At 41.2% G+C, this 24676-nt stretch overlaps 2 protein-coding genes across 3 annotated transcripts in view; one reads left to right on the top strand and one right to left on the bottom strand.

Moving 5' to 3' along the window:
• The first annotated feature begins 1184 nt into the window (after window positions 1-1184).
• Window positions 1185-9201, top strand: PRPH2 (peripherin 2). The gene is made up of 3 exons (XM_026046287.1): window positions 1185-2031; window positions 4266-4512; window positions 8968-9201. The coding sequence occupies exons 1-3, from the start codon at window positions 1451-1453 to the stop codon at window positions 9199-9201; spliced, it is 1062 nt and encodes a 353-aa protein (XP_025902072.1). The 5' UTR covers window positions 1185-1450.
• A 7994-nt stretch (window positions 9202-17195) lies between these two features.
• The window catches only part of UBR2 (ubiquitin protein ligase E3 component n-recognin 2), a 46595-nt gene continuing 39114 nt past the window's right edge, over window positions 17196-24676 (bottom strand). For both annotated transcript variants that reach the window (XM_026046296.1, XM_026046297.1), the window contains exons 39-47: window positions 24403-24538; window positions 23776-23866; window positions 23133-23263; window positions 22240-22348; window positions 21923-21979; window positions 21009-21086; window positions 20561-20731; window positions 19721-19822; window positions 17196-19017 (exon numbers count right to left, since the gene is read on the bottom strand). In XM_026046296.1, coding sequence (XP_025902081.1) covers window positions 18876-19017; window positions 19721-19822; window positions 20561-20731; window positions 21009-21086; window positions 21923-21979; window positions 22240-22348; window positions 23133-23263; window positions 23776-23866; window positions 24403-24538 — 1017 coding nt within the window. In that variant the 3' untranslated portion in view covers window positions 17196-18875. The remainder of the gene's footprint in view (window positions 19018-19720; window positions 19823-20560; window positions 20732-21008; window positions 21087-21922; window positions 21980-22239; window positions 22349-23132; window positions 23264-23775; window positions 23867-24402; window positions 24539-24676) is intronic.

Genomic DNA, 24676 nt, shown 5'->3' with positions numbered 1-24676 from the left:
GACCAGCAAAGGTCCATCACAGAAATTATCTATTGCTTGTTGCAATACAAAAGTAGCAGCTGGGTATCATGAAAATGTCTGTATCCCGAGCTCTCAGATAGCACCTGAACAGCCTCCATTGAGGTGTGCAGTGAAAGGTTGTCTAAATACTGTTTTCCAGCTGGTTTTCATACTGTTTTTCATTTTAAACCTGTGTTTTACACTGCCTTCCTCTTAGGTCCTCCTAGGGAGCGTTTCCTTTCCCCTCTCTGCAGCCCCTGTGTTTGCAGCCGCGAGCGGAGGTGCCCAAGCACCGGGAGCAGCCGAGGGGCTGCGGGTCAGGCTGAGCCCTGTGGCTCCTCCCGGAATAAACGAGGCTGGTGCCCAGGACACGGCTGCTCCCTCCTGCCTCTACAAGGCAAGACTGCTCCCTCCTGCCTCTACAAGGCGAGAGGGCCACAGGAGAGGATGCTTCAAAGGGAGCAAAACTGCCCAAGCACCGAAAAGACCCTTCCCAATCCCAGGGTCATTCCTGCCTGGCGCAGGCAACTCCTCTCTGCGTCTCCTTGGCCAGTCCTGCTTCCCTGCTTGGCCCTGCGATTATCCAATAAGCTGCTCATGTCAACTCACTTCTTTGGGGGAAAAAAAAGCACATCTAGATTTTAGGCTGTGGTTTATTTATCGAGTTTCCTTGAACTTTAATTTCTCCTCTCTCCAGTCAAGGTCTGGAGATTGTACAAACTCCAAAAGTAAATAGAAAACAGTGAGCTTAGGTTTTTCTAGGTCACTGTAAACTACACGCTTCTCTGCTCCCAGGACACATAAGCCACAGGATGTCATCTAGGGTAAACAGAGAAGGATAACGCTTGGACCGGTGTTCCTAGCTGCAGATATGAATAACCCAGGATCATGCAGAGCAGGTGTATTTTTGTATTCAGGCAGCCTTGTTTTTTATCTCGGAGCCTTTTGCTTCTTCACCAAAGAATCCACATTCTTCTGGTAACAAAGTTCTTATATCTCTGTATTTGCACATCCTACCAAGTAGCCTATCATAAGAAAGAACAAATCTACTAAATAGTAAAATGAGGGATTATTTCCACTCATCTGTTGACAGACATTTCTCTAAATTGGATCAAATGATTAAAGGTATTAGAATGACGTCTTGCAGATCCAGATCAAATCATTTGAAACCTTGAGATTGTTTCTCCTTTGCTTGGAAGGAACCACCAGAAATAGTTGCAGGTCCTAATTGCCAATTATTATTACTAATGTGAAATTATTAATTTGGATCTCTGAATATTTGCTGGCTTGAAACTTAACTCGAGGCGCTCACGATGGAAGGACCAAGCAGCGGCTCGCTTCGTGCTGTGCCGTTCAGAGGCTCTTCAAATGCCTGAATGGTTCTTTCTGGAATTGCTTGCACTGAGAAGGATTCGGGCTGTGAAAACATTCAGCACCTCACCTTACGAAGATGGCACTGTTGAAAGTCAAATTCAACCAGAAGAAACGGGTAAAACTAGCTCAGGGGCTATGGCTCATGAACTGGTTTTCAGTGTTTGCTGGAATCATTGTTTTTAGCATGGGACTGTTCCTCAAAATCGAGCTCCGCAAGCGAAGCGAAGTGATGGACAATGCTGAAAGCCATTTTGTGCCCAATTCTTTGATATTGATGGGTATATTATCCTGCGCCTTCAACGGTTTTGCTGGCAAAATTTGTTACGATTCTCTGGATCCCACTAAATTTGCCAAGTGGAAGCCTTTTCTGAAACCTTACTTGGCATTATGCTTCCTGTTTAACATCCTCATTTTCTTGGTGGCTCTGATCTGCTTTCTCATGCGAGGCTCTCTGGAGAGCACCCTGGCTCACGGTCTCAAGAACAGCATGAAGTTCTACAGGGACACAGACACCCCTGGAAGGTGCTTCATGAAGAAGACAATCGACATGCTCCAAATTGAGTTCAAATGCTGTGGAAACAACGGCTTCAGAGATTGGTTTGAAATTCAGTGGATCAGCAACAGATACCTGGACTTCAGCTCCAAGGAAGTGAAAGAGTAAGTGATTTAATGGAGTTTTTATTGCATAGGATCATTATTTGGTCAGCGTTATGCTAAAGACCCATATATTACCACACAGAGTGGCTGGGGGGGTACATGTAAAATACTTTTTGTTTTCTTGTTTCTCTTGGTTTAATAAAGATTCCAAGAAGCCAGATACATTACTTTCTCTTTTGAGAAATTTTGCAAATCCCTCTAGTATTATCCAGAACTTCATAAAATATAAAGCACCAAAATTTGATTCCCACTCGTATTGTAAGGTAAAGTGAGAAAGTATGGTGAGACTTAAAACATGTTTTTTCTATCTTTTTAGTTCTTCACAAAGTCATTACATTGAGCCTCATATACCTACTCCCAACATATGCCTGGCAAACAGCAAAGTATGAGAACTTCTTGTTCCTAAAGTTTCAGTTTCTTGTTCCTCAGATTTCAGTTGGACCTACTGAATTGGCAAAATGGGTCCTCTGTATATATACTGTTGATACCATATTTAAAGCTGTCCTTTAGATATTGGCAATTTCTCATTCTCATAGAAATAAACAGAAATAGTTTTATCAAGAGCCTCACAGAAATAAACAGAAAATGGTAATGTTCTACCAGTAAGCCATGCATCTTAAATTCTTAAGATTTAAAATTTTAATTTCAAATTTACTTCATGGATTGCTTCAACATCATGACAATATTGGGCTGCTAAAGTAGCAGATGTGTTTTACATTCCTCCACATGTTGAAAACGTCTACTTGTGCTTTTTTTTTCTTTAAACGTCATGTGAAAACAGTAGTATTTCTTCTGTATAAAGTACAACAGCTTGTTGACCGGAAACATCTTAATTGCTCTGTTGTCAGTGCTTGGAAGGATATTAATCTCCAAACGAGGTCAGGCGCAGTGAGCGCAAGTGAGAAAATGTACTGAGAAGAAAAGAACTTCTGAAAAGAAAAAGTGAACATGCAGCATAAATACCTGCAACTTTTTAATCAACTAGTATTTTTGGAAGAGACATTTACTGAGGTTACTTTGAGAACATCCCTCATTAGGTTTGTGCTCTTTGGCAGCACGGGGAATATTGTAAACTAGCAGCAGGTTGGTTTTAAAATATCCTGCGTGCTTTGAAAGTGTCTGGAGCAATTCTGGAAAAACCCCTGTGTGTCTCATGGGATGCCTGCCTGCCTGCCTGTGTAAATGGTATTTTGTTTGTGCCTCTGTGCACACTGCTTCGGTGAGCTGGGTGGTCTGGCTGTTTGTGTAATTCCGAAGTAGGACACCCCGGGGAAGGCTCTTACAGGGTTAACCTATTGCACTGCTGCGTTCTAACAAATACACCCACTGACTATTTAATAAGGGGGTATTTGCACTGAGGAGGTATGCCCGTGGGTATAAATAGCTACTTGGAAACACAATAAGAAGTTCACCTTGCCAGCATTATATGAAGATTTAAAAGCTGTAACTTAATCCAGGTGCAGTAGAAGGGCAAAGCATGGAGAGAAAACAAGGTTTATCGTCCTTTGCAAACGGTGTCGAGTTTAGGATTGTGAGACTCCTGGGGATCTCTTTGTACTACGGTGACAGTAAATGGGACATCAGAAATGGGCACTAATCAGTAATTTTTAGGTTTGAACTGCAGAGTGCTGTACAGTCTCTACTCACACAAATGGTGGGATAATGTGGCCCCTTTGAACTGGATAGCAAAGGACCAGGAAGGTGACAGTCCATCCTTTATGGAGTGATTTTTCAGTCATTCATAAAACCAATGTGTGATCCACTCTCTCTGAGTTGTATAGAAATCTTATCATATACATCAATGGGAATTAGACCCATTGTCTAACTTGGTACATCTAGAGATAAATCTGGGACCGCCTAGGCATTTAGCTCGGTCAGACGACTGCCACCAGTTCCATCAACCTTAATTATCCCGTGATCGCTCTTTCCCGATGGCCCTTCATGCAATTTCTCACTGCCGTTTGGCTTTCTTAAAAGTAAATTTTATCAAAGCAGTGACCAGAGAGGGCGCATTTCCAGTAACGCAGGGCTAATTATAGATTTTATTTAGCCTTGACATAGGAAGGGATTTCAGAAAGGAAAAACACCTGGGGAGAATGCCCCTATATAAATGGGGCATGCAGGGAAATGGCACAGCCAGGGAAGTGGATGTTGCCTTTGCTTTCCTTTTGTGTTTTCTCACATATACCTGTTTGTGAGCATACTCACACTTCCCTCTGCCCTCGCGCGCGCAGCCGCATCAAAAGCAACGTGGACGGGAGGTACCTGGTCGACGGCGTCCCCTTCAGCTGCTGCAACCCCAGCTCCCCGCGGCCCTGCATCCAGTACCAGATCACCAACAACACGGCTCACTACAGCTACGACTACCAGACGGAGGAGCTCAACCTGTGGAGCCGCGGCTGCAGGGAGGCCCTCCTGCACTACTACGCCAGCATGATGAGCTCCATGGGCGCCGTCGTCCTCCTCGTCTGGCTTTTCGAGGTAACCGGCTGCCTCGGCCCTTCCTCGACAGGCAGAGGGCCGAGCAGGCACAGGTTCAGCTCCCCAACCCCGTGGCTTTTATGTGAGTCCCCATTAGCGAGGAACTAAAACTGCGCAGAACTGTACTGCAAGAGATGGCTGCATAGTACAGCCAAAAAAACAGATTAGAGTTTTATGTGGTGAGAAACCTGGGACCTAGCGCCATGTGCAATGCCCAGTGTCAGCTCAGCAGTGTTTTTAAGGCTCTTCTTCAGGCTCACCAACATTTCCAGTCACACAAAGTAGCCCAGTGGAGCGTATGGGTCAGTTTTGTTCTTCCAGAAACACCAGTGTGTGGGCCAAGAAGGTGCAAATGCCGCCCAGCGCGTTTGCATGGCCTGGAACCCAAAGCGCAGCTTTGCTGCTAAAACACTGATTATTCAGAAAAAATCCCACGTCTTTCCACGGGCCAGCGGTGCCTGCCAGGCGGCTGGCCAGGGTGCCGGGGCAGAGGGGCGCACGGGCCGCCATGTCACGCGGGCTGCAGCGTGAGGCAACGGCGGCCATGCGGCCTGCGCCGCGGGAGGGAGCGAGGGAAGGCCCCGAATCCCAGCGGGATACGGGCTGGAGACACCCATTTACAGCACCAGAAACAGCTGCTGCCAAATGGCACTGCCGATTTTAAAGAGCTTGGCCCGCTTTTAAATCAAAAAATGTAGAGGAAGGCTAGTTTAAAAAAGCGCATTGCGGTTTGATGCAAGGCCTGGCCTGCCTGCTTCCTGGAATGAGTATGCGTTGTAAAACAATAAATAAATACTCACCCAAGTGATTTGTAAACCCAGAGGAAAAACAAGCGATCACAAAATTGCTTCATGCTGCGTTATTTTAAAAATAACCACTATGCCAGACTGAGAAGTATTGCTTGGTAAGAAGAAAGAGAAGACTGCCCTGGGTATCTCAGCACATGCAGGAAGAGAGGGGCATTCCAACTGCATAAAATCGTAAAGATATTCAAAAACCCACAGCTCAGGATCAAGTTATGGAAGATTTTCGGTCTTCCATAAATGAAACAATGATCTACATTGATACAGTAAAACAAATATAATTGTTAGAAGTATTATATTTTATTTCCAAGTCCTCAAGGTCTACCTTGGTAATACTTCCAAGATTCTCGAGCTGTGAAGTAATATGATATACCATCTTCTTGTTTAAATAAACACTGATTTTTTTTCCAGGTAATCAGAGGACTTTCAGAGTAGAGCTTTAGAGAAATATTACAGGCATTTTCAATCCTGAGCTATGTTAATTAGATCCCTGAATATTTATAGCTGGCCTGATATTCTGCAATAAAGCGTCCAGATTGGATCTCAAAGTCCCTCTGCTCTTAAGGGAAACAGGGTGACTTTGAAGAGAGAAAGGAAAGAAAAGAGCTGTTAATTTAGTCTCCGTTGGAATATCACCACTTAATTTAAATTCCAGTCAGAATTGGAAAAAAGTAATACTGAGCAGCAGTGCCACAGAGGTCTAGACCAGGGCTAAGGGAGGATTTCACTCAAGGCAATGTGCAATACAGCAGGGAGTTAGCATACTAGCTTTACACTTGTTCTGTTTTCTCTTTGACTGGTTTGCTGAGAAGGTTAAAAATAATAATAATAATAATAGTAATATTAATACTCATCAGGTACCTTCCTGTTTCACTCTGCCCTTGGAGCTGATGTGAACTCGAGGCAGCCGCACAGCTCCAGCACCACCTTGGTCAGAGCACTTCTGAGGCTGGCAGAGACTCCTCCAGCTGGGACAATGATATTGGTAGCTGGGATTGGTATGGGTATTGGTATGGGTAGCTGTGTGGTATGGGTAGCTGTGTACAAAGCACAGAAGAAAGCTGATCACAGCAGTACTTTAAGCCACAGAAAAAACGTAACGTGTCAAACAGCCTAGGGATCTCAGGGAGGGCCATTTGGACTGAAAGATGCACAGAAAAAAAAAAAAAAAAAGAAGAAAAAAAGAACCTATTCTGAAGTATTAAAACATCTGTTTGAAAACACGCAGAATGCCACATTTCCTGGGAATGCGTTATTATCTACATGCTGCTTTTGCTGGCAAAACCAGTAGGCTTTCCCCAGGGACGGACAATCAGTCATCAGGGTGACAAAAAAAGATCACACCACGCTCTAGCTAAGCCGCCTCAGGCTAAACCCTGGCAAACAGATGGGCTTTGCTTCTGAAGGTTAAGCACAGCGAGGTTGGCTGCCTCTTTAACCTGCTCCAGCCAGTGAAAAGAGGAAATTTGGGGATTTAGGGCTGTCCTGAGCAGAACACTTTAGAAGTAAAGACCACCAGGTGGGAGGGCAAGAGCTGATTTCTAAGACACTCCTAATCCCTACCGTAGCAGCACAGCTTGATAGATCACAGTCATTTGTGATGGCCAAGATCATGAAATTCTTCTCACAAGCAGTATAACATTGAGTCCCAAAGTGAATTCTGGAAGTTGGGAGCCCAACAAAGTAAGCAAGCAAGCACTGTAGACTTGTTCTTCCTCCTGCTTTAAAGCTACTGTTAAAAGGTCAAGATTTTATTTTTCTACGGCAATTTGTGCATTGCCCAGGGGAAATCAGTGAAGCTGCTTGGCTTTCTGACAACTGATACTTCTCTGCTGGATTGTTATTAAGCAAGGGTCTACAGCTCGTGGCATCTTTGTAAAGCCAAAGCCTGCTGAAGCATTAACTGATGTTTCTGAAACAGCATACAATGTCAGCTGCTTGCCATAATTTATTTGATAGTCTGATCTACGCACAGTGGACAGCCTCTAAGTGCCCTGGCCAGGACTTGCACACAGTAATAGGTAGGCTACTCAAAAGCTTCCTGCATTAGGGCTTTTGGATACATAATTTGCCAAATAATTTACTTTAGCAAATCCCATAGTCCAAAGCTCTGTTCTAGAACACAGGAGATAGACAGATCCTTGTCTACAACTTTCTGGGTTCTCACACCTCAGAAAATGCAATCTCACTTACAAAAACATTTATTTTGCATCGCCCCTTAATCCCGGGCTCAAAGCCCTTCAGAGCAGAACGTCCATGACAAGGGTGCCCTTGAGTGAGGGAAGATGTCAAAGGCTCCCAGCTGAGGGTAGGTCACATGGGCCCGTCCCTGTTGAAGGGAGGACACACTTAGCAACACAGAGCAGTTCCAGCAGCTTGCAAGGACACTCCTTTTGCTCTTGAAGAGGGGGGCTTGTCAAGTCAGTCACAGACAGCTCCTGCTGACACACAGTGAGGTAGCACAACTAAAGAGCAGTCTTTTGCATCCAGTCCTATTGGAACTTACTCTCTCCCCTCACCTACCTGCAACAACCATTAGCGTGAAGGATGCCAGTCCAAAGGCTGACAGTACCAAACCCCAAGACTACGATTGAAAGGAGATTGTAAAACACCTTATATCCTAAGACTCCTGTAAAGTGATTTATGACTTCTTATAACCCTTATAGAATGGTGTGTCAGTTCATTTAAGTCTTTGTAGAACATGGTAAAGTCGTAAAGCTATTAAGTTATTTCCAGATTGAAGGCCATTAGGAGCCTTTAAAAGAACCAAGAAGTGAAGAGTCATATATTCCTATGTTAAACAAGACACAAAAGCTGCATTTGGAGCTCTCTGATTTGGAATGAAAGGAGAAAATTTGAAAATTTGAAAGGCAACCAGAGGTAGCTTTAGTCTTCCAAGAGGTTGGAGACACTGATGATACGTAAGCAGGGTGACAGGCTAATGAAAGGTCCAAGCACATAGAATGCCTGTGGCTGTTGGGATTTGGTAAGACTAGAGGTGATCAATTCCTTGAGAATTTGGCTAGGATGGAGGAGTTTTGATCAACAGAGTAAATCCTGTGAAGCTGCTAATGAGAATAAGTAGTCTAGATCTTAGCTCTACCAAACACATGGGAGACTGAACTAGCCCCACCGTTGCCCCATCAGGGTTGCAGACCCCTGCTCCATCACTGCACTGAGCCGGCTCTTCTGGCTCTGTTTCATCCTTCTCTAGTTCAGAGCATTCACTCTTCTTCCCAAGTACCACAGAGATGGAAGTCAAATTACTCCGATCAGTGTTAGAAGACCGAAGTTAAAAATATTCCCTCTCTGGAGGCAGGTTTGGGGGTGCTGGTTACACCCCATAATACACAATAGTCCCAGTCAGGGCTGCTGCTGAGATCAGGGAATATTTTATAACCAGAAAGAAAGGCATTGTGATTCTATTATTTACACTTAACTATGTAAGAATAAAACAGAATTGGAATGGGACAGGATGGCAGCCCAAACGCTAACACCTCTGTGCCCGGAGCAGATGCCGTTTCACGACTGTCTCCTTGATCACATTGAGATACATGCCCCAAACCTCAGGGTGCAGCAAGGGGCCGCGCACGGCGCCAGGGGGTGCGGGAAGGTGCCCCTGACTCGCGTGGTCTTCTCCTTCTCCGCCCAGGTGTCGGTGATGGTCGGCCTGCGGCTGCTGCACACCTCCCTGGAGAGCATCAGCAACCCCGAGGACCCCGAGTGCGAAAGCGAGGGCTGGATTCTGGAGAACAGCCTGAAAGACACTTTCAAGTCCACGTTGGAGAGCTTGAAAAAGATGGGTAAGTTCAACCAGGTGGAAGCAGGGGCCGAAGGGGCTGAAGGAGACGGCGGAAAGACTCCAGCCATCGCAACGGTCAGTTGAGCTTCTCAAAGAGGTGGACTTTTATCAAAGAGGAATGAAAAAAACTGAGAATTGTGAATAGCTGCTTTTTAAAAGCTATATATCAAACATCAAAACACGCTTTTCTGCACATGCTTTTTTATACATGGGAGTACCTAGCACACCTTGGGATAAAACATGTGTCTGTATCACAAGTACACCATATTCATAACTTCTGGGGGAGATAAACCCACTGGGACTTGCACTGCTCAGATGTTGTTCCCCTATCAGGGAGAGTTAGTTTAAAACATAATAATGAAAAAATAATGCTAAAAAAAAGAAAGGCTGGCATCACTCGGTGATCCGTCCTATCCTATTTTGGAATTAAAAGAGGAATTGGAAAATATTTTGCTCAAGTTGATTTATCAGCATACTTTATGTACTTCGACTTTTTAAGACAATCAGTTATTTTCTAAGGGGGTGGGGAGGGAGTAGAACTTTAGAAGTCCAAAGGAGGAGGATTTCCAGAATTGTATAGAAATTAGTATAATTGTATTTTGACAAATTTGTCCTGTAATGTAATGTTTGTTTATGTACTAAAAGAGGGTATTTCTGCTGTGTTCTTAAGATTGCACAATGGAACAAAAGGCAAACTAATACTGAGAATTTATGTACTAAGCAAAAATTGTAATTTAATGAAACAGCACAAGTATAATGAAAACAGCATTAAGGTAAGATTTATGTTTTTTGTTTCTCAGGATTATATTCAGCCAGTATATACTGAGTGAGTGTATGTTAGGCTTATACTTCACCTTGTATTTAAACTAGCAGAAGCCTAGATGATTCCTCTTTTAGTAGGTGGAATTGATGCTATGAGCATGTGCCAGTTACAGTTATTCTGGATCTAAATACGTCATCTCAGCTTTTCCAGAGCATTCAAGCCCAACTACTTCTAAAACAAGAAAGAAAGGAAAAAAATAAAGCTATTCAGAGCTAACATGTTAGATGTTTTCCAGCAGCCTAGCAGATGGATACACCATTCATCCGTAAGTACTTCAAGCCTCAAACTTTGAGGCAGCAACAAGGAAGCTGTAATCCATGCCGGAAAGGACCGGTTTTCAAACTTGCAACTTTTATTTTTGATATGATACCCTTTGCTATATCTCTTAAGCCAAAGCGAAGTTGGCTTTTTCCCATATGGCTACACACCCTTCTCTATATTAAAACTATGATTGTGGTTGAAGTTGGAATAAAACATGTGAAGAAGAGCTTGCAGGGGTGTGACCTGTAGCAAAAGAGCATCACATGGATTCAGTCCACAGCTGCCAGGTAAGTCCAGCTGAAGAGAAGGAAGCCAGAGAGCAAACCCATATCTGCTCCCCCCATGACAGCTCCAGACCTTGTAGTCCCCCAGCTAAGCCAGGCCCCGAGCTGTGTTCAACTGGGCTGTGCAGCCCCTCAACTTGACCGCAGCTGACGCAGCAGGGTTTTCTTTGGGCACCCTTTCCACTCGGTGGGGCTCCCAACAAAGCCATGCTGGTAGCTGCCCCGTCACTGCACAGCTCGGGGGTTTTAATTCTTTATCCCCTCTGCCCTTTCCCCAGCAGCGTTTGCCCAGACTCGTTAGCAGCTCCTTCTAGGAGGGATAAACCCACTACCCCTGGGACAGGTAGGAGTGTCTGCAGCTCATCCATGGGGCTGGGCTGTTTCAGGCCCTCCCTGTGCAGGGTGTTACCACAGCCCATACCATGGGCACCCTTCTAGCTTTTCAAAGCCAAGCTGAAATGCTTTTTCCTTTACTTGAAATAATGAGGGAAGAAAAAGAGAAAAAAAAAAAAAAAAAAAGCAAAAATCAACTCTGTCTTTTGCATGTAAGAATGACCAGAATGAGGGCACTAATGTAAAGCCAACTTGCTATTCACCACAGCCTATCTTTTCTTGCTTTGCTGAGAACCGCTCTGCTTAGCAGAACTACGTAAAGCAAACCAACTACCCTCTTCTAAGTAACTCATATGACCTGCTGCTCATCTCAGCTCGTCCCTTATAGGAGAACAGGACTTATACAATTATGTAGGACATGACTGCATTTATCAGACAGGAGCTTTCCAGAGGAAATATGCATAAATAGGAATTGCAGTGCAAGGACGACAGATTTTCTTTGCAAGGCTTCACTGTGCTGTGATCTGTGCAAATCACTCACCTAGGCATCTGATTTTTCCAAGACATCCAGATATACTGCAGTCCTCAAAGTTTGGCTTAGACCATTACTATGGACAGGACTCTCCAATTACTTGTGCGCTCTACTTTTTTTTTTTTCAAGTGGTTAGTACATAGACGTAAAAAAAAGTCCCTATTGGAGAAGCCAGTTCCAGGAGTAATGGTTTCCTTGGATTAGAAGGGCAGAGAGACTACCTGAGACAGGCTCAAGTAAGAATATTACTGGCACTGGGGTTTCATCCAAGTAAGATCAAATAGCATACATGGTAACACTGTCTGAAATAAAGTCTCCTGGCTAATTAAAGTTTTTGTAACATCTGATGATTATTACAAGATTGTAATATGACTGCTTTGTATTATATTTCATGTAATATATCATTTATCCAATCTTGAATATATTTTCTGTGACATCGCAAATGCTGTTCTAGATAAACATATCTACGCTGCTTGCAAGTGTAAATTTAGGTATTAAAGTTATATTGCAAGTAAAAGCCAGTTAAAAGAAAATGCTTAAATACACAAAATTTTACCAACTTTGATTCCGAATTCACTTTTTGATCTGTTTCAACAAGCGGGAAGCTTCTTTCCTCTACATGGTACTCAGAGAAGGCCGAGCTTCTCAGGTGCCAGCAGACAGCCTCCAAAATTGCTTTCCTCTTAACAGAAACAGAATTTGCCACCAATTTTAGTATTATCCTCTTGTAACACACAGGAATTGCGCCACCTTTAGAGGCTTCACTTAGAAGAGCTGGAAAACTGAAGTCACTGGCATCTTTGGGATCTTTGGAAATGGGTAGAATCGGGTTTATTAGTTTATTACCCTTTTTACCTTTTTTTTTTCCCTCTCCTTTTTAATTCGCTTCATTCATTTCCCCTCGCAACAGATATTCAAAAAGAAGCATCACTATTATTTTATTTTAAATTTACATATACAGCTCGAGTAGTCAAACCTGTCTGCTCGGAACAATTTAAGAACTTCCAGAGCTGTGCCCTCATTTTCAAACTAATAAACTTCAGCTCACATCAACTTCAGAAGGATGTGAGCTTAACTGGCACAAACCAGGCCACTTCTTTTTAGGTACCTCCATGGGGATTAGCAGCTTAAATCCAGGTATTGAGATCTAAAAGCTAAACTCAGGTCTCAAAGAACACTTTTTAAGAAATATCCCTTACTTTTAAAAATGACTTGCCCAGGAAAAGTGGCCCTTCTACTGCTGACATTTATTTGAAGAGACATAGAACATCAGAATGCTTTAAAGGAGAAAATATAAACGGCTTCCTTAAAGCTATTAATTCCTAAGTAGCCTTAATACAATTGATAAGATTAGCCCTGCTGCATTACAACAGCTCGGATGTTTTATAATACCAGGCAAGTGCATGCGTGCAGCTTAGCAAGGAGCATGGGACTGACGGCTATATCGGGCGCTGGGCTCAGCCCACTTCCCAACCAAGGGCCAAGGAAGATTTCCAGAGCTGATGCGAAAAAGTAAAAGGGAGCCCAGAAATGCAATTACTTAGTTTCACCCTATTTGTTTAGTCTAAAAACAAACAAACAAACCCCAAATGAACATTATCCCTGCCCATCAGTGTAAAATGGGGGCAGATCACAAACTTTTTTTTTTTTAAATGAAAAGAGCATTATTGTAGATTAGTTAATTAAGAGATAAGGCAGGAGAAATAGCAGGGTGTCATGTGGTAACAGCCCCCTGCGAGGAGATGAAGGCTTAGGCACATTTATTTCTGGTAAAAGGGAGTGCAGCTACCTCAGTGAAACCGGAGGGACTCCACGTGTGAAGGAGTTTTTCAGAAAACACCAGTCTCAAAAAAAAAAAAAAACTTCCAAGTGGTGATGATCCCATAGGATTTTGCTGAATTTCATCCCACAGGGCATTTGGGAAGTAGGAAAACTCCAGGACCGAGAGGGCCGGAGAGGCCGCCACGGTGCTGCCCCTGGAGGCGGCGGACAGCGCACACAGACGGAGCGGGAGAACCCGACCCGCCTGCCTCTGCCCCAGGGAATGGGCAGCAAACACAAGTCAAACACCAAAGTTCACCAGAAACTACATGTCCGTGCTCCACAGCTCCCAACATCCATTTGCCTAGAGCTAAAGGCGGCATCAGAAGGGTCAGGAAAACTCGGCACGAAAGGGTCAACACGTCAGGCCTGCGGCCTGTCACCCGATTAAAGTGACTTTTCCATGAGGCAGCCAAGTCTTCCCAGGCTTCACGCTGTGCTCCAGGCAGGGCTGGTCCTGGCAGCAAGAGGCTCGCAGCTGGGCCTAGCCTGAAACGCAGCTGGACCCAGCCTTGGCCAGGGCAGCACTGAAAGAACAAGACCAGAGCGCTGACTCCCAGCCGCAAGGAAGAATAAAAGACATTAAGCCTGAGGCAAACATCAGCCCAACAGTCTGCTTTGACAAGAGTACAAGGTGGAAGTAAAATATGAGAAATGCCCGGTGCCAAACCCCATGGAATTTCTGTTCCTGAAGAGCTTTAAGGACACCAGGTAAGGACGAGGACTCACGGAGAAGCTGCACAGGGAGCCCAGGACGACGCAGACCCCAGACACTGGGCGCGTTGCTGGCAGTGCCTCCTGCCCCAATGATGTGCCCTGTCCCCACGCTCGAAAGGGACCACGTTTGGCTTTGCCATCTTAGATTGGAGAACTTCCAACACCTTCTATACCACAGCTGCCCTGCCATTCGAGGTGCTACCCACGCGGAACACTTACTTTTCTTAAATATCCCACAAGCTGGGATATTAACAGTCATTCACGACAGTCACTCCCTGGGCTCCTGTTGAGCACCGTGTGCTTCAGCATGGTCTAAATGCCACACATTATCACACAGCATTCCCCTCTACCTTAAAACATGTGGGTAAATCCTTATTTCCAGCCCCATCGTCTTCAGGCTAATGGCAGGGGTGGAATAGACCTTAAAGGCTTCATCTTGAAAGAGCAGGGAGAGAAGAGGAAAGCACAAAGTACTTTGCTTCGGAGTTTGTGCAATGCTCAGATCATGCAGCTACTATACTATTTTATAAAGAGAATCGTCCAAACTTGACATTTAAAAATTTAACATAGCTAAACATAGATAAATGAGTTGGCTAGCTCAGCAACATTAAGCCTTATCCAACAGTTACTGCATTTTTTTTTTCTTCTTCCATTTTCCTTTGTGCTTAGAAGTGCCTAATTTTTTTTTCTTTCTTATTACAGAACAATTCAGGCTTCTTGTACGAGTAAAGATTGCACCCCTAATCCTGCAATATTGTTGGTGAAAAGAGGCTCTAGCAAATTATATCACAGTACATACTGTTGATGCGCTTGCCTCTTGAGTAACCTTTTCTGTCATTTAATATCAGGCTTGAGCACCCTCAATGTTCACTGTATACAAAGATATGCTTTATATCATTTCCACCCATTCCAAGAAGAAGGGAAAAAAAAAAACAGATTCAAAGCAATAGGTCTTGTTCTTATAAGCCACTAAAATCTCCTGCCATGATTTACGCATTACTAACCCAAGCTTGCCTAGGGCTCACTAAGCGCTGACTTTTGTTCAAGGATCCTACACAAATCACAAGTAAGCTAGAAAACTTACCGCCTCCAAGCTTATGCTAGCTGGAGAGGGCCTATGAAAATACATATTCCAAAACTGATTAAAAAAAGTAACATTTAATCATTGCTGTCATGGAGACGAAGATCAGTACTTGTCACTTCCCAGCCCCTACACCTGGTGCTCTGCAGAAACTGCAATTTGCCTCTATTTCTCCTTTAAAAAGGAGAAAAAAAAAAAAGAAAGAAAAAAAAATACACACACAAGCACTTGGTAGATCTCTTGTTCAAGACCAAAGGGGAAAAAAAAAATCATCTTAGCATGTTCCATTTGCATGCCAAGAGTGGGGAAAGGCAGCAGAAGAGCAGAAAAACATGCAGAAAAAGAACAAGCCACAACATTCAAGATAAGTATATTCAAAAGCAGCTTTTATATACGGTGCAAAAACAGGGAGTTACAGGACACATGTTAAGATTGCTACAAATCAAGTATGAATGGAAGACAGAAGTTTCCATAAGCTGGTCCTACAAATAGAGATAGGCAGCTGTTGATTTAGTTCAAAATAGCTGTTCCTCCTCCACTTGCCTTTAGTGTAAGAAAGCCCATATAAAGCCCATTTCTGATTAAATTAGCTGATTAAAACACAAAAACATTTTCAAGTGACCTGATTCATGGGTTGCAGCAACTCACAGAATCACTGCCCTTCCTAAAGGGGCTTCCTAGACAGGAATGGGGAAGGGACCCCAGAGCAGGAGGCAGATCAACTGCACAGGTTAGTCACAACAGCTGGTATGTAGGGCCCAGATGTGAAGAGACATTTCATTTTTGAGATTGTTGCCCTTCCAGAATTCAGCTTCTGCACAGCTGAGACAACGATGGAGCTGCGGAGCAAAACCTTGAGTCACTTTGCACATAATAAAATGCATGTAAGGAAGGCCTGGAGCCTGAGTGCTGGGAGGGATTCACATCAAAAGGAAAAGGAGAGGTCTGTGGGGCCAAGACTTTTAGTGGCTCATTGCCCCGGTAAATGAAGTTAGTCATCTACTAGGCCGACTGTTTAATGTGGGATCCAGATTCTTCCCAAAGCTGGAGTGGGAGGAAGGAGCCTGAATTCTGAAAATTCTGAACTTGACTTGCTTGGTTTCTAGCATGAGGACTAGTTTGAAGGACATGCAAGGATGCTGCAAGGAAGGGGAAGAAAGAGCTGAAGGCAGAGGGAGGCTGAGAGCCCAAGAGCTTGTCCCAAAGCACTGCAGCCAAGAGGCCCCCAAAGCCACTGCAGCACGAGCCAGGGGCAGAGCTGGCTCTTGGCACCGGGCATCGGACGTTATCCCGGCTCAGATGTTATCTTGCTCTCCCCAGTGCAAGAGAGAGCCTCCTATTAGATCATGCAGAGTACAAACGTTATCTTCAAGCAACAAGAGTAAAAAACATTAGTAACATGAACCTTCAACCTTCATCCCTTTAGCAAATTCATCTCACAGTCCTTTAAAATGATGACTGGACCTTTTGGTAGAGGTTAAGAAAGGTTTAGCTGACTGCAGTAACTGACACTAATAAAATAATCACCTTACATTTTTAGCCGGGGAATTGCAGATGTTGCACATCCAGGTATTTGTTAGCTTGTGATTAACAAGGTGACATAGCTTAAGCAACAAGTTCAGCAAAATTCTAAAAATAAAGTTTAAAAAGTACTCAGTGCCAACAGCAAAAGCATGTATTTGGTGCTTTCAGCTGATTTTGTTCATTTCCTGTTATCGATGCTTTTCAATTTGAGGATTTTGTGTTTTTCTTCCCCCCAAACACATTCCAGATTGTACACATAATCCACAAAATTGTTATAGCCAATTTATTATAGATATTATTTCCCTGATATTGAAGTGTTATATATAAGCATTTCTACAATTAACACATGCAAAATAAATCATAGAAGTCTGAATAAAGAATGACTAAACTTACAAAAATGACAAATTGTGAACCTTGCAATATTTGCAGTCAGAATTACTAAACTACTCCAGCTCCAATCTCCATCTCTGATCCACAAGAAGTTTTCTTGCCATCATTTTCTGCTTTGCACAGAAAAATGTGTCCATCATTAATCATGTTTTTAACACGCTCACTGGAAATAGATTTTTTTCAATGCAATTACACTTTGTCCGAAACTTAAGCCTTTAAAGGAGCAGTAGTACCACAAAAGAGGATTTTCAAGTCTCATGCACAGTAAATTGTTGAAATACCAATCTAACTTAAGTAGAAGGCAGAGGCAAAGCGTTAGTGCCTGTCTTTTATCCTGCAACTTCTGCAGGTCTCTTCATAAAAAGTGACAGCAAGACATTAATGATTAGATCTACAACATGTAATAGAGACAAAAGTAGCCTGCATAATACTGTTTTTAAGAAAGGGAAATCAAAATTGGCCAAGTTTCTTTATTTCATATTTCACATCTTCACTCAATACTGTTACTGAATGTTTGAAAAATTGTCCTGTACACCATGAATATACAAAATTTACCTGAAGCATTAAGTCCGTAAAAATACAAACAATCCAGTCAGACCAAGTGTAGCTGAAGACACAGCAGACATTAAAGGGATTGCTTATCTGGGCTGAAGAGGAAGTCAGAGTAAGACTTAACTAAAAGAATCACAAATTATTAAAGAAACACAACTACGTAAATTAAGATATTACTACTTTGTCAGAAGATAGAAGAGATAAAGGTGATGGATTTTATTTATTTTTTTTTTTAACTCAACATGTCACTTTTTAGAGACACCTTGGCGGTCAAATCACATACAACTAGAAAACTCACTGCCTTCAGGCACCCTCATATCAAGTGCAAATCTGCGCAGTTATAGAATATATTTATAAAATATACTATATGCAAACATCTTTACAGAGCTTTAAATCAAGCCAAAAAGTAAATATACTTAACGATACAACAGAAAAAAAAATTGAAGAGATCCAAAATTTGGGTAATATGATCATGGCCCTTCAAAGCCAGAGGAAATCAATTTGTCTGCAACAAAAAGGAGATGGGATTTGCACCTTAAAACTTGCATGTTAACAAAAATGGAGAAAACATCCTCTGTGCTTCTACAAATTAAAACAAAATTAGCTTTCAACTGACATTTTATGCATTGTCATTACCTTAAAATATCTTCTAAAGCACAAAGTCAACCCCTTAATACCAGTAACCAATCACATAATTGAAAGGGGCTAAAAATGAAATTATAAACTACATAATCCTAAGGAGTGCAACGCTCTGCAGAAAGCTTTAAATTAAAATCATTTACTCAGAAAGCTAGTGTTAGGCTTTTAGTAAGAAGAAAATAACTGGAAGCAAGAAAGCTGCAAGAGTACAAATGACAAAATCAGTTCAGATACACCGAGTGTAAGAGTGAATTACCCACTGTTGCAGACAGATACATCCATTTGCTACATTATTTGCTTCCTTACTTCATTCCATCGCATGTACACACAGCTTAAGTATTAAAATGCAGAATAATAAATAAAACGGCTCAGATTACTAGCAAAGGGCAAAACACAATCCATAGTTGTGCTCTATCTAGTTTCTGTTTCAGCAGTCTTTTTCTCTTGTAGTTTGTAAGAAAAATCATAGGCAGACTTCCAAAAAGAGTCATTCTTATGTATCAGAAACTCAAGTTCATTTGCCTAGGTTTGTAACCCAAGAGGTTTCTGTGAAGGAAGCACAGTGCAAATTATATGACTAATAAAACTCGCTTACATAGAAAGAAGTTTACTTGGTTATTGTTAATTGATATCCCTATGAAATACATTGTAAAACAAAGATTAAATAAAAGGACCGGGTTTGCTTTATTTTCTTAGAGCCTTTTTGTGTGTTTGTGTGTGTTTTTCCTCTAATCCCTCCTTTGGAAAGCTTACTGAGTTACAAAAAATCTTAATAAAGTTCCAGTCTTCAGCAGCTAACTATTATAAATGCTGCCAATCGATGCCAACTAGCGTTTGATTTGCTTCTTGTGCATGTCCAATCTCCTCTGTGATACTGTGCTGCTGCCAGAGTTTTTGAATCTTTTTAAATCGTTCTTTGCACAGATGTAAGGGGTTCCCACGTCTGAAAAGGAGATAACACTTATCAGGAATGATAAAGACACAGCAACCAGCACACACAGTCAGACACTACACAAAATACCTAACCTAAAAATACCTAGATAACCCTATACCACTGTTCTCTTGTCACACCAAATCAACAAACAACATTTTTATTGGGATACTTTTGAGGTGCTGCCTGATGTCTCCCCTCCTTCCCTGCTCAGGGGTCCCCCCAGGGCCCTGAGGAATCTCATGTGCAGTTCACTTGAGCGTGAATATAGATTTTCAGCAAACTCCCCGTGCCAAACTGACTTATACTGTAGGCTTCTGACAAATCTCAAATCAGTAGGTATTTACAATATTAATTCCTCTAATCTCTCATAGGAAACAAAGACGTTAATTTAGACACAGAACAAATTCCTTAAAATAATGTCACAGTATCTTCACTAAATTAACAGAGACAACAAATACACTCCTTATAAATACAGTTGTTAGCAGTATCTTCTAGGAAATTTCACAAACAAGAAATATTTAAGGTTTCACATTTTAGGAAAACTCCTTATGACCAGAGATCTCCCATTATGTTTTCAATACACATACTAGCATTAAAATGTTTGAAGCTATCAGACAACAGCAACAACAAAATATAAGTTAAAAGTAACAGGGTTTATAAGCTTTTAAGACTTTCTTTACTATATACACACACACACACTTTAAATATTTACCTGAGACCCTGATCCGTCTCTCCATAGTCATCGAGATAAGGAGGAGGATAAAAACAGCCCTTTGTTTTTCCAGCTAAAAATAGCACCTGACATTCTCGTACTCTAGACAGACACACAGAGAACATTTGAGCCATTGATTTCAAGTGAATAGTTTCTCATGCTTTCATGGATGCTGCTGTTCCATTTCTCAACTACCTTCATTTTGTAAAATACTCACATAAAGGTTTTTAATTCAAAAAATTACTCTTAAAGATTCTACTTGTTAATACCAGTTAAAACAAGACAGTTCCACATGCCCCATATTACTTGCAATCTGTATAAATTACCCCACAAAACCACCACAAGAAAATACAATTTCATTTTTCACTGCTCTTTGCCAAGATAAAAGCATACATCATCTAACCTCCTCTTGCATGCATATTGCACAACCTATCAAGAAAATTACTGCAACATTATCATGACACTGTGATAGCTGTGGATTAAATCTGCAGGAAGACAACTAAAATTCTCATGCTTTCAAAGAAAAAAAATCAGGGAATTTAGCTTCACTATTTTGTAATACTTCAGCAGAAATAAAAAGCACATGTAGAAAACATATCCTCCTTAATATGAGATCTGAGTTTTCCATGATCTCTTCAGAGAAACAAGGTCAGAGTACATTGAAGCACAAGGAAGAAAAACGTACTCTAGCTTTTAAGCAATTCTGCAATTAGCAAATGATTTACAAGTACAGGCTCCTTGACAGAAAGACCTCTACAACCACACTTATGGGATGAACTATTTTATATCTGCGCACACTATCCACCTTAGCAATATCAGGAGGGATGTTCAGCTCCTTACCTAAGGAATATGCCCACGCCGGAACCACAGGTGTACGTGTGTGCAGTACAGGCTCCAACATCTTCTCCTTCTAATTCAGTTTGACAACAGTAGCTCTGGGAGCACAGCATAGTCCCACACACAAGGCACAATGTTGGGGCCCTGCTTTTATCACCGCCTGATTTCGGACACCTTTTGTTAAGCAACAACAGAAATTCCACTGTATGTATACTCTCTACACAGCAAGCAGTTGCAAAAGCATTTTTGAAAATCTATACAGTTTATATGCTGCAATTTTTGTTTCACCGAAATACACATTTTTTTCTAGAAAATGTGACAATCAACATGTGCCATGAACTCCACCAGGCTACAAACAGTCTTTGTGAGGGTTTCAGGCTAGGGGATTTTCCAGTTCATCAGAAACAACAAAAGGCTTTAAGGGTTTTCATTATAATTGCATACAACTTACGAGAAATTAGATGCTTGATTAATGAGACAGCTGTAGTCATCTGGAAGGTCTATTAATTTGTTGGATTCTCTTGCATAGCTAAAATGAGAACAAATTAACCACTCAAAGTTCAACAAATAACACACACTGATTTCAAACTCATTCAGGATTTCCTAAGTGTCATCTAAACAGCATCTGTGAATAATTAACACTTTAAATTTAAGCTTTGATATCTTTCATCATTTTTATCCAATGTCAATATATGACTCCTCAGCTGAAACAAAATAGATATAAAGCTATTGTGGTACATTGCACCCTAAACATTCATATATTAACTGTGAATTAGAATACTTTTATAATAATCATTTGCTAATCTTTATTAGCAAATAAATCAGTTTCTAGATTTTGGGGTTTTTTTTTCAGTGAACATACTAGGAATATTCGGATCAGTGTAAATTCAGAAACAAAACCATAAAGAAATTTTTACAAATATATACTAGCTCTCTGAATCATATAAGCCAACCAGCAGAAGATTTTAAAGGCAGAGAATTGTTGCTGATAAGGTACAGTTAATCTCTTCAAGTCCTAGTTAACTGGCAGGGTATGAAGGGTGGAGGAAGCTTTTTAAAATTTCCTCTTTTCTGCTACCCACAGTAAAGTACTGGCACATATGTTAATAAATACTACAAAAGGAGTATATGTTCAACTAGTGTGCATCAATCTTGTCTTACGTTATGTTGCATTTGTTACAAATTTTGGAGAATGAGCACAGGTAGAACTTCAGAATAATGTCATACACGTGCTTTTAGAAACGTTTCATAATGAAATTACCATGTTTAACTTACAATTTGTAAATAAAAACTGTATTTGTAACTGAAAACTGCAGCATTAAAAAGCTTCTCCCTCTTCCCTATTCAGAATTTCTCCATGTTTACCTGATAGCATGTCTCTTGCCTTCCAGGTATCTTTTTACTTCATTGTTACTACACCAACTGTAAGAAAAATGGAGTTTTAGCTTCAACAGATAATACTTTCCCAATAGAGAAATGTAAAAAAAAAAAAAAAAAAAAAACTTAGGAATATCTATTCATTACTTAAAACACGTTATTTCAAAACATTCTCTTTTCCCCACTCCCACACACTTTTCAAATTTTATCATTCACTTCCAGATATGCATTCCTGGGAAAAGACTTGTATTACAGTGTAACACAGAACTAGCTGTATTTGAACAAAACATGAAAACTTGGCTTACCTTTCTATTAAGGTGTTCATAATGTCACTATTTTCTTGAAAAAGGCAAGTGAGGTTGTTTGGCAAGGAGAGATAGCTACATAAGTGTTCAAATTGGTTTGTTCCACTTACTGTAAATAAAGAAACGTATAATTCTTGTTTATCTTATGCTTATACAATATCCAGTGGTCAACAGGGATCCCTTCTTGCCACCCTCTCCCCAAAGCCCTAGAGATGAGCGCAGAGGGCAGCTGTGGGGCAGGGGAGTGCAAAAAACCAAGACCCCTGGGACACATTGGCCTTGCAGCCACAGTGAGGACACCTCTCAGGGAGGAGACATCTCCCTCTCCTACTAACTGAGCGTACAACAAGGGAAAGAAAGGTCTATTTTCAAGTCAGCTCAGCAAAGTGTCATAATTAGTTTTTAAATGGGAAGACTGAAGCATGCAAAACTACTTATGTGATTTTAATTATGATTAAAGCCTCCAGATTTATATGCAAGCCCTGTATAAACCATATGTGGAGCACAGTAAAGAAAAAAGTCACTAACACTGACTATTTATAGTATAATGTAGCATTTAGGTATCTGGAGATTTCAAAGAAAATTCATGCAAGCAAAAGTAAGTCTCATTTCAAAACAGTAATCAGTAGAAAATTTGAGAAATGAAATACAGATTATATCAATGTCAATTTTTGTTTTAAGTAGTCTGGGACAATAACAACCTGTGTTTGGTCTGTACTTTCCTTGTGAAAACTTTTTCTTTTGTTTTGCCTTTTAAATGCAGACACAGTTCTGGAGTGCTACCAATTCAAGCTTTATTCAATTCAGCTTCCTGAGTTTATATGCAATTCATTTTGTCAATTAATCCTCGTGTCTTTTGAAACGCTGAGTTAGTACAAATAAGCAGGCAGTACCTTCCATTTCCGAGGGTGCTGGGACTCCATTTAAGTAATGAAAAAACAAAGCAGAACATCTCAAGAAAGGCATGATTCCAGCTTTTAGATTCTTCCACAGGTGCCAGCCCGAGGAAATTTCTTTCAAGGCACTTAAGAAAGGACAATGAAAAAAGAAATTGATTTTACCTACTGGTTTCCCTTTGAGCACTATAAGTAATCAAGCTCCGAGCATATTTCATAATAAACTTAGTTAAAACAAGCATTATGTAGTATTTACATCAACACTAAGAACACGACTGAATTAAGAGATTTATAACCACACAAACTAACAATAAAGAAAAGCTTTACACAAACATTTTACATCCTAAAAAGTGCTCTGAACTCAAGATGCTACCAATTTCAGATTGATGCACATTTGCAACCGACTGAAAAAACACTGTTCCAGAGCATAATGCTGGGCTCAGAACAAGTTACAGCATCAGTCACTAGGAAGGCGCTCTAAAAGCAGTGTGTAGGGAACAGCATGCACTAGTTAAGTGTTAAAATGCAGTGTTAAAATCCATGCTTTGACATCTTCAGTATACGTATTCCTGTCTGTGGTTAGTGTTGAGTCCAGAAGGGAAAAATATTATAAAATATTATCTGAACATTATCAACTTACCTTCCTGTACACTGGCAAAGAAATTTATACAGCGTAAGCACAGCTACTTCTTCTTCACTGCTAGTGTTTTCTTGATCCATGCCATTCTCCTCTGAAGAATAAAGGAGTAATAAGTTACTACTACAGTTTGTACATCAAGAATAAATTTTTCCAGCTTTGAGAAAAAGGCCAAAATGGAGATATTTAACTGGAAAGCTCAGGCTATGGTACAGCATACTGGAACAAGTGATTCTGCTCCACATATAGATGGCAGCTCCAGCGAGGCACTGGTTTGCTTGGTTGGGTCTTCGCTCTTGACACACTACGGTTTATCCAGTTCCTCTCGACAGAAGATGCATCAATTCTTCTCGTTAATTACAAACTATTCATCATGCAAAGCACAAACTAAGCTTTGGCTTGCAGGTATCTCTATAGTAGCTAGAAACTTAGGATTTTGGACTAGCTATGCCACAAAAAGCCTTCCCGTGCAAAAAATAACAGAGTGAACCTTCATGAATATCGTTTATCAGCAGTTTCTGGTGAAGGAGAATATTATTTTGCCAGTGTAAACTGCATATATTCTCTAATAGCACGTTAGTGTTTTCCAAATAAAGGTTGAGTAATCATTTCAATAAAGCTGAACGTTACCTGTTGATGAGGTAAGTAAAATTTGTATTATGTGTGCCATAGTGACAAGATGAAACAAGTGAAGATCTCCAGTGCCCAGACTAACACCTGAAAAATCCTGACAATGTATGGCAGGGAAAGAGAGCACCAAGTTTACCTGTAAAAGAAAGCAAAGAAGCAAGTGTATTCCTTTTCAAATCTCCCCATTTTCCGTTAGTGCTGCAACTATATCCTTTTAAGCAAGATACTGGTAGGGCTACTTCTGAAAATAGCCTGTGATAGAATGACAGTTATT

Source organism: Nothoprocta perdicaria, unplaced genomic scaffold (genome assembly GCF_003342845.1).
Source record: "Nothoprocta perdicaria isolate Ctin4 unplaced genomic scaffold, notPer1 scaffold_43, whole genome shotgun sequence".
Classification (NCBI taxonomy): domain Eukaryota; kingdom Metazoa; phylum Chordata; class Aves; order Tinamiformes; family Tinamidae; genus Nothoprocta; species Nothoprocta perdicaria.
Note: the sequence above shows the minus strand (reverse complement) of the source record. Positions and strands in the feature narration are given on the sequence as shown.